Genomic DNA, 10,355 nt, shown 5'->3' with positions numbered 1-10,355 from the left:
AAAAAGCCAGACCACTTCTGGAAAAGCATTCTTTGGATAGATGAAATCAATATCAACTTGTACCAGAATGACGAGAAGAAAAAAAGTATGGAGAAGGCTTGGAACAGCTCATGATCCAAAGCATACATCATCTGTGAAACATGGTGGAGCGGTGTGATGGCATGAGCATGCATGGCTTCCAGTGGCACTGGGTTACTGGTGTTTAGTGATGACGTGACAGAAGACAGAAGCAGCCGGATGAATTCTGAAGTGTATAGGGATATATCTGCCCAGATTCAGCCAAATGCAGCAAAGTCGATTGGGTGGCGCTTCATAGTACAAATGGACGATGACCTAAAGCATACAGCAAAAGCAACCCAGGAGTTTTTGAAGGTAAAAAAGTTGAATATTCTGCAATGACCAAGTCAATCTCCTAAACTCAAACCGATTGAGCATGCATTTCACTTTCTGAAGACAAAACTAAAGGCAGAAAGACCCCCAAACAAACAACAACTGAAGTCAGCTGCAGTAAAGGCCTGGCAAAGAATCCCAAAGGCGGAAACCCAGTCTCTGGTGATGTCCATGAGTTCCAGACTTAAGGCAGTCTTTGCCTGCAAAGGATTCTCAACAAAATATGAACAATGAACATTATATATTTTATAAATAAAATGTTAATAAAAATGAACATTTTATTTATGATTACAATTATTTGTCCAATTACATTTGAGCCCCTTTATATATGCTGTGTATAAAAATGGTTGTAATTCCTAATGTTACATTTTTGTACACAACCCCTTGAATTAAAGCTTAAAGTCTGCACTTCAATCAAATCTTGATTGTTTTATTTCAAATCCATTGTACTGGTGTATAAAGACAAAAGCATAAAAACTCAGTCAGTGTCCCAGTACTTCCGGACCTGACTGTACATGTCAATTGTGTAATGAAGGTAGATATTAACTGTGTACAGATATTTATTTCAGGACATCGGTATTTTTCATAAATGTCACAAAATTTTATAGGGACAATTGCCATGTGATTTAATTGTTCTAAATTTATACAGGCTATTAACTGCACAGTAAAAAAACCAGGCCTTACATAAACTTATGTTTGTTTGTTTTTTGGATGTAGCATTTGTTTAACAGATTTTGTTGTTAGGTTACAATTTACATTTACATTTCTTGGGCATTATTGGTGGCAATTTATTTATTTGATAGTTTTTGTAAATTTCTTTATTATTAATTTCTTTATTTTTAGTAAAGATTTACTAAAGCAACACTACGGCATTATATCATTGTTTAACAGATTTTCATATTTTGTGGACTCAACCACATTGAAAGAAACAAAACAAAATCCTGATTATTACAGTCATTTCTGGGTATTGCAGCAGGAGGCTCAGAACAAACACAAAACACACACTCACACCTGTATACACACCCATTATAAACACGTCAGGCCTGAGTGACTAACCTGGGAAAGCATCACCTGTGCTGAGTTGCTGCAGCTGGGGGTATAGCTCAGTGGTAGAGCATTTGACTGCAGATCAAGAGGTCCCCGGTTCAAATCCGGGTGCCCCCTGTTTTTTCCAAAACACTTACAATTGAACAGAAACTTCTGGTAGAGGGTTTTCAAATAGACTTTGGGGATAACATAGGCCAGACGTATGAATCCTGCCATGAATATCAACTAGCAATAACACGCAGACAGGACCTGGTTACCACACACAGATCTGGATCCATTCATGTCTGCATGAAGTGTTTTATCTCTCTTTTTTAAGATTTTTCTTAAAAAGTTGTGAAACTCAAACCAACTGTTTGTTGTTGTTTAGGCCAACAAGCACAATAGTAAGATGACAATGAAAGTATGTGAATATTGCCCAGAATTGAACCCAGGACAAACTGCTTTGCAAAAAGAAAACAGGCACAGGCAAACTCACTGAGCTACATACAGTTATCTGTAATAACGCACAACTTAATCTGATGAAAGTGTAAAGAAATCAAAATGTCTACTGTATTTATTTGGAGAGGATTGCATGTAGGCTAGTTGTGTACTTAGCCACTAGATGTCGCCCCAAACAAAGCTGAAACAGAGCAGAGAACGCTGTTTATCAAGAATCTGATGGAAGGTCTGAAATCTGAATATTATAAGACGAATAATAGACACTTTGTAACATGTTCACTTAATCTTACTTTAAATCACTTTTTTAGCAAGAGCTATTGGTGTGGCCATACCAGAGTAATCGGAATATTGCAGTCATTTGGCTATTTTCGTTGCTGAGGACAATGCAGACTAGGCTACAACTCAGTAATAATATATTTATCTATCTAGAGGTTTTTGTTTGTAAACGCAAAGGCTCAACAGATTTTAAAACATTAAGGCATTATACACTTGTCGACTTGGTAAATGGTTAGAAAAACATGTTCACTTAATCTTACTTTAAATCACTTTTTTAGCAAGAGCTATTGGTGTGGCCATACCAGAGTAATCGGAATATTGCAGTCATTTGGCTATTTTCGTTGCTGAGGACAATGCAGACTAGGCTACAACTCAGTAATAATATATTTATCTATCTAGAGGTTTTTGTTTGTAAACGCAAAGGCTGAACAGATTTTAAAACATTAAGGCATTATACACTTGTCGACTTGGTAAATGGTTAGAAAAACTGTGCATCATAAACCACTGAGGACCACAAACTAGACTCAAGCTGTGCAGAAACACTCGCCTCGTTGCTAAGAGACACGCGCGTTAGAAATGAAAAGAATATGTTCCAAAATCACCTTTAAGCCCCGTTCACACCAAGAACGATAACTATAAAGATAACAATAAAGATAAAACACTGACAGCCAATCAGAATCCATCCTGCTGTAACAAGCTCCAGAATTTAAAGCGGCAGACGCATGTGAGCTTAGAATAAACAGACGATATCGTTTGCTGATGTGGACGCTAATATCGTTATCTTTATAGCTATCTTTATAGTTATCGTTCTTGGTGTGAACGGGGCTTTAGAATATAAAACATATTTGATTTAATTTTATATTTATTCATAACCTGAAGCTAAAGACTGAAAATCGGGGTAAAAATGGTGTGATGCATTCTAGCATTTACGGTATTGTTCTTGTGAAATGTAATCACAGAACAATGTTTTAATGAAAGTTGGTTTCCTCATGCATGTGATTAACTTGCTCATTCTAGCACCATACAAATTTGCCCCTTTGTAACTATGATTGACAGGCCTAAGACCAGAAATATAGACTGATTTCCACAGAACTGGATTTGTTTCTAAGTAAACACTGTCACGATCTCCAGCTGGAGTGCACTCCATTCTGTACCTTGCCATTCACTCAGGACTCCATTTCCCATCATCTTTTGCCTGGACCCATCAGCACTCATTATCAGTTCATAGCTGCCTCATATTAGTAGGACTCTAAGAATAGCACACACACTCTCTGTCTTCGCTGGTGATTAAATGTTGGTTAGCCTTTCAGTGTTTTCCTGTGTTCCTAGTTTTCTTGTTGTTTTTTTTACTCTGGACTGTTACCTTGTTTTTGTTATTGCTTGCTGCCTGCCCTGACAATTGCCTGTTTTATGAATTACCCTTTTGCCTTGCCTCTGTTATTGTTGTTCGCTGGTGTTCTGACCCTCACTACCTTGTAATTAGTTCTGGAATAAAGCCTTGCATTTGGATCCCCCCTCCGTTGTCACGCCTCCTCCGTTACAAACCCTATGCATGCATGTTCTCATGTCGCTTTGTCCCCATGTCTTTTTTTCTGCCAGTATGCAATCTTTCTTTCTTTCTTTCTTACACATTTGTTAAGATCTTAGTACATCATAAGTACAGACCAATAGAAGGAACATTCATACTTCCCAATAGATATTGTCCCAATTGATGTGTGGCCAGATGTGTCACTCACATTTAGTATATCCTGATATTGTTTTTTTGGGGGGGGGTCCTTTACAAGATGTGCTACTCGTGTGGTCATGTTCACAGTAGCTCGTCCCGATAAATAAGTGAATTTAAATAGGCAAGCATGACATCTTTAACTATCAGTAGATGATCCTGAGCCTGCAAGTGTGATATGCAGAACAGTGGATTGTAACACAAATACCCCAAGCCAAGGAATTTCTTCCAGCTGCTTTGATAAAATAATTCACAGTTGAATATTTTTTGTATTTTTCACTCCACCATTTTAATACTGCTTTCCACTCTGTAGCAGGGGTGGCCATGAAGACCCAATGCTTCATTAGATCATTGCAGGCAAGAAACACCTCCTTTATAGAGTGAAGTAACACAGCACTGAACTAGAAGAGTTTTATCCCTGTAAACCCATATTAATCTATTTGAATGGAAAGAAAATATATAAAACAAACTCCGACTGTCATACACACCTTTAAATACATTGTTATAGATGAACCGTTAGGGGACTGACCTGTGAGCTGTTACTGTGGGGGTATAGCTCAGTGGTTTGACGGCAGACCAAGAGGTCCCTGGTTCAAATTTGGGTGCCCCCTATGTGAGTTCTCCTTTATAGTAATCAGACCACATGGGTAGATGCAAGAAACCAATGTGAATACACACATAAATCTGAACAACAATATAAGCAAAGAACCTGAAGCCTTCAATTGAATCTTCAAGACCTTAAAATCTCACCTACCAGTAACACACAGACACAGGGCCTGCTTACCAAACACACACCCTAACTGACTACATAAGCAATCATTTCATTATTTTGCACTCATTTAATGACTCAGCAGAAGGAGAAAGCATGGATAGACTGTCATCATCTTTGCTCACTCAGCAAGCCCACACTGTCATCGATGGAAGCAGGAACTCCCATTTATCCCATACACACAACATTTTAAATAATGAGACATGCTCATTTCAATGATTGTTGTCTATTGACTATTACAATAGGTCACCTACATATATTTCATCAGCACATCAACACAGGTCTGTAAGCTGAAGCACTGTTTAGTAACAGCATTTAATATTTGTTTGTTAAATATTAAAAGGCTTAAAGGCTTAAAATCATATACATGCCTCTCAGTCATTTGGTTAAGCATATCTTGAGCAATGCTATCCAAATATTTGTACTCAACCTGATTGAGGCATCTTTATTGTGCTGCATGTTATTCCATAAAAAAAATCACAAATTATTACTGCAGTTTTTAAGAAAACACTACAGCTTTATTTGTATATATTCTATGTCAAATGGTTTCATTTTTAGATACAATAATATTAGAATCTATATTTTGTGAGGGTAGGCATAAAAATATTGCTCCAATTTAAAAGAGAATATATTATACTTATTACTACTTATTTTCTCATATTTATGCATACTAATACATAAGAAAATATATTTAGACTTTTGCACCATTCTCCTGTAAAGATTTACTAAGTTTAGCACATCACCTATAAAGGAGTGCAAATTAGATCTCACCTTTGTGAGGCGTCAAAAACAAGCTATTCAGAAACCTAGATAGTTAGGGACAGATTGTCCAGTGACAATGATATATATATTAATGCATTAGCAAATCAAAATGCACACCGCATGCATAGTAACTAGGTAATTGTTGGCTTTAATGCATTTGCATATGGATCTACAAAAGGACAGGACAGATTATCATATGAATGATCAATGCAAATTAAGCTGTAGTCAGCTTCTGTTTGATCTGATAATCATAGATTGTCTTTATCTCGCTTGGTCTGCGTCCCTACTCAACAGTCATATACATTTTGAACCCAGGCTAAGTATATTTGTCAGAGACAAAAGGCGTGTTTTTAGTAGATTTTTATTTGTACAAAACTTGTTTTGTACAAAATCATATAAGAAACATACTATGAACATCCAATATACTTTCAAAAATAAAATACTTGAACACTTGTTCCATTCTGCATGCTCACATCTCTAGAACATACACAAATCAATTCCCTTTAAATACTTCAAGTAATGCTTGTTCAGTAGCTTAGTGGCTCATCATGAGTCAGTACAGGCATGTGAACCATCACCCCCCACCACCCCTTTGAGATGGATGCCTGTAGACAATAACTCCACGTGAGAAGCGGAGCCGTCAGCACAGCCGGAGGTGAATACAGTGGCGACAACACATCATGATCAGGTCAGATCATTGCAAAAGTCAGTAATGTAAACACGTGGACCTCTAGAACGGAGTCACATAATGTACAAACACAAACGTTTACACACACACACACACACACACACACAGTCTCCAGGCTCGTTCTGGTATCCAGAGTAAGTGGATGAAGCGCGTTCCTCCAGGATTCAGTATTTGAAGATTACTCAGACAGAGGCACTGAGAGCTGGATGAAAGTCTTAAGTAGGCCTGATCTCTTTTTCAGCAGTTCCAGAGGTTTAAGAAGCACCGTTGCTGGACTAATTCGCCACAACACGGGAGCGCATCCAATCTAGACTGGCTGGTAAGCTGTAGAGGGAAGAGAAAGAGGTGGGTGCACATTAAATACACAGGCTTTCACTCAGATCAGGGACTTGGAAACATTTTAAACAAGCCAAACACTCAGGTAAACATACACACTCCTAGAAAACACACATACCCTTCTCCAGTGAGTGCGCAGCAGGCCTGGACGTGCCAGGAGTGAGCGTTGAGCGAGCTGAGAGTCAGACTCTGAGAGATCTCTGCAGCAGACATGCTGTTCTTCATGTCCTGCTTATTCGCCAAAACCAGCACGGATGCGTTCTGCAGATCCTGTGGGGACACACAAGGAGGAGAAGCAATGAAATTAAACTGTCAACATTAAAGAAGAATGTTTAAAAGAGTTAAGACTAGGGCTAGTTTCACTTGGGCTAGTCTAACCCAACCCTGAAAGCCTGATTCAATCATTTGTTTGCATATTTAAAAAGTCCCTAGATGACATTTTAATCACATGTTAAAATGTTGTCAATAAAATATGTTTGTTGTTATATTGGTGAATATAAATGTAAAAATATAAATTAATTAACAACATTCTTTCATGTCCATTTAGTAAAACAACAACATCATGGAAAACAAGCATTATTTGCATGGTTTTATCACAATTTTAAAGTATTTTACTATCAAATAGGCTATGGTTTCTCCTGATATGGTTTATGGTTTTTCTGATTGGAAACAATGCCTTTTACAGTAGAGATATTATTTTGAATCAGGGAGATTATTGTTAACTAAAACTACCAAAAACATAATTTATTTTTTATTTTGTTCAAAATAAAGCTGAAAAAAATTTGATGGAAAACAAACTAAATGAAAATGATAAATGTTGCTTTGGCAACTAACTGAAACAAGTTTAACGCACTAAAATTACTAACTGTAAATAAAGTAGCTACAGCTAAAACTGAAATAAAGATAAATGAACCCTAAATAATAATAATAAAAAAAAGAGGAAAACATTTTATAAAATGACAAAAGCATAACAAAATGACTAAAAATGGAACTACAATTAGAACTTAGAAATATAAGAAACAATTCAAAATATTGATTAAAAAAAACTATAGTTACACTGTTTTGAACATACTCAAAGTCTAAACAAATAAAATCACGTAAAATAAATAAACATTTTTATTAAACCCAGACTCTGATACTACACATTCAAAGTGCATGAAATACCCATCATGAAATATTCATAACAACTGAGTCATGAAGCAGCTGAATGCAAACTAACCTCATGTGCAAGCATGCGATGAAGCTCCTCTTTAGTTACAGTCAGGCGTTCTCGATCAGTGCTGTCAACCACCAGGATGACAATCTGTTACATTTAGAGAGGCAGATTATACATTTTATAAAGACTATAAAGTTGGTAATAATATATTGTATCTGCCTCTAAGCAGTAGGGAAAGAACAATCATGAGAGTTTTACATATTTCCTGTCACATTAGCAAGGCACGCAGGTTAATGACACACACCTCTGTGTTACAGTAGTACGAGTTCCAGCTAGCTCTGAGACTCTCCTGACCACCAATGTCCCAGACGAGGAAGCGTGTTTTCTTTACAGCAATTTCCTCTACGTTGCTGCCAATTGTGGGAGAAGTCTGCACCGCTTCTTTAGTTAAACTGGAAGGAACACAGTGTACAAGGTTCAAAAGCTGAGTGGAAACAGGTAACATGTAATAACAGACTGACAAAAGGCATGTGCTTCTCCTGTTTATGCTTTCAAAAAGAAAAACACTTACAACTGGTAGAGGATGGTGGTCTTCCCGGCATTGTCCAAACCGACAATAATTACTTTGTGTTCTAAAAAGAGAGAGAGAGAGAAAAAAAGAGATTTTAATTCGACTTAGTTTAATCTATTCTGTATGACAATGTCAACTGATAACATCAACCTGATTAACATACACGCAATGCATTTCTAAGAACACAGTGTTCAGTGATCTATATCTGTTTGGGTTTAACAAAGTTCAGAAAAGTTGGGTAAATTGGTCCAGAATACCTATAAGTAAGCAAAACGCCTACGATCTTTGAACCTCACTGGCATGTACGATCTTATCGTGTACAGACAGAACACAGACTTGCATAAACATATGTATTTGTCAATGACATGTTATTAGGGCCACTAAACTGGGCTTTTAACATTCGAAACCTGGGTCAGTATTAACCCTGGGTAATCTTGTTTCACATTTCATCCTGTACTTTGCTAAGGTTGAAAAAATGTACACTGTACATTTATAAACATTCTGGATTAACTTTCTTGGCTATTTATGAGGTCAGTAGCATTGACTGGACTAAAAGTACAAATATGAACTTATTATTCATATGTGAAAGTTTTGAGTGTTAGTCATTTTAAATCTGAAACACAGTAAAAACAAGTTCGAGTAATTAGTGTCGCTGTTAGACAGATTAAACGACGCGTGCGAGTTTTAGAAAACAAACCAAACTAATGAATATTTAATGAATACGAGCTGAGGACGTTTATGATTGGTTGTATGTTACTAAATAAAATCGTAATGCAGAGTTAGAAGAGTCGACCGTCTTACAAAATGACAAATGTGGAACAATGTTCACAATGGCCTTTATCCGGTGTTTGAAAACACGTTAACCATTAAGAACTCAAGAGTATTAGTAAAAGCCCTGAAGAGAACAACATGTTAAGTTTCTCAAAAGCCAGGACAGAATGTTAACTTAACTGTTACCCGGTAATGTTCTTGTGACTGAAAACATTAACAAGTAAACCATCTTGACTACAATTATAATAACAAGACCACTTTAAAATCATATTAAATGTTGCTAAAATACAAAATCAGAATAATAAAAAACATAAAATCACATCCTTTTTAAATTGGCTTACCTCTGTCTCCGAACACAGTCATCAGTTTGGCGAACAGAAGCCCCATCCCCGAAGGCAGTGAGTTTAAAAGGCCGGTTTTGTCAATCTCTCACACTGAGTTTTCAGAATTCGCCGAGCGCTGGAGTTAAGTCGTTCTTCTGGTTCCTTTGATTCTTTAAATCTGGGTTGTAAATACTTTACTACGTTAAAACAATGATCCAACGATCGATAGTATTCCCCTTTTGCTTGTTGCTCTTTATTCTCAAACAGATGCCAGAATTTAGAGTCGAAACGTTAGGAGATTCTTTCCCTGAGTGTCTGTGGTTTAATCGTCTGGTGTCGGTCTAATCTGCTCCGATACAGTAACCCGGGTCGGAGTACGGAGTCTCGTCGTGTTTTTCGTGTGCGTCTGCACTCCGCGCATTTAAACGACGTGTGATGACGCAGAGGCCGCGTCACGCGTTTCAGGGGTGGATTAAACGACAAACCCTAATTGGACGCCCATGGCGATGACGCAGTTTTCCGTACCGTTCCTTTTATTCGTATTTGGAACGGGGCGGGGCGTTCTTACAGGGGAATTTGAGAGGAAGTTTAATGGAACTCTAATCAGAAAGTAAAAGAGAGCCCAAGGAATTCCCTGGACTCTCTGTAAATTAGTTTCTGTTACATGATCTTCTTTCTGATATAAAATCAGATATTGTCTTATATAACTGACTCAAATCAATAACCTTACTTGACATTTTCTTCTGACCTCAGTGACCTGTGCGATTCTTTATCAACCCTTATACAACCAGAAATCAATCACAGACAGAACAAAACACCAACCAAAACAATATCATTGACGGTAGTATATTGATTTGAAATGTTGAACTTCAAAAAACAAAATCAAATATAGGCTATGTGACCCTGGACCACAAAATCAGTCATATAGGTCAGTTTTTTTAAAATTGAGATTTATACCTCATCTGAAAGATGAATAAATAAGTTTTTCCATTGATGTATGGTTTGTTAGGATTGGACAATATTTGGCCGAGGTACAACCATTTGAAAATCTGGAATCTGAGGGTGCAAAAAAACCCCCAAAAAACAAAACATCAGAATGTTGAGA

The 10,355-nt window shown here is 37.1% G+C and overlaps 1 protein-coding gene and 1 non-coding gene across 6 annotated transcripts in view; one reads left to right on the top strand and one right to left on the bottom strand.

Moving 5' to 3' along the window:
* Positions 1-9,740, bottom strand: part of arl5c (ADP-ribosylation factor-like 5C) — a 14,698-nt gene extending 4,958 nt beyond the window's left edge. Inside the window, exons 1-7 of one of the 5 annotated variants that reach the window (XR_001641573.1) lie at positions 9,269-9,740; positions 8,157-8,217; positions 7,890-8,037; positions 7,649-7,732; positions 6,548-6,699; positions 6,180-6,417; positions 5,349-5,355 (exon numbers count right to left, since the gene is read on the bottom strand). Coding sequence is in view for 1 of the 5 variants with exons in the window: in XM_016570718.1 (XP_016426204.1) it covers positions 6,369-6,417; positions 6,548-6,699; positions 7,649-7,732; positions 7,890-8,037; positions 8,157-8,217; positions 9,269-9,314 (540 nt within the window). In the remaining 4 variants the exon portion in view is untranslated. Of the gene's footprint in view, positions 1-1,387; positions 1,402-5,348; positions 5,356-5,750; positions 6,418-6,547; positions 6,700-7,648; positions 7,733-7,889; positions 8,038-8,156; positions 8,218-9,268 lie in introns of those variants that run through there. The other 4 variants (XR_001641574.1, XR_001641572.1, XR_001641575.1 and 1 more) reach the window with 4 other exon arrangements.
* On the top strand, positions 1,483-1,554 carry trnac-gca (transfer RNA cysteine (anticodon GCA)). The gene has a single exon. It is a non-coding gene; the product is annotated as a tRNA-Cys (tRNA).
* Positions 9,741-10,355: the final 615 nt, after the last annotated feature.

Source organism: Sinocyclocheilus rhinocerous, unplaced genomic scaffold, assembly GCF_001515625.1.
Source record: "Sinocyclocheilus rhinocerous isolate Xijiao unplaced genomic scaffold, SAMN03320098_v1.1 scaffold1063, whole genome shotgun sequence".
Classification (NCBI taxonomy): Eukaryota; Metazoa; Chordata; class Actinopteri; order Cypriniformes; family Cyprinidae; genus Sinocyclocheilus; species Sinocyclocheilus rhinocerous.
The sequence above is the reverse complement of the archived record's forward strand: the minus strand, read 5'-3'. Positions and strand labels throughout refer to the sequence as shown.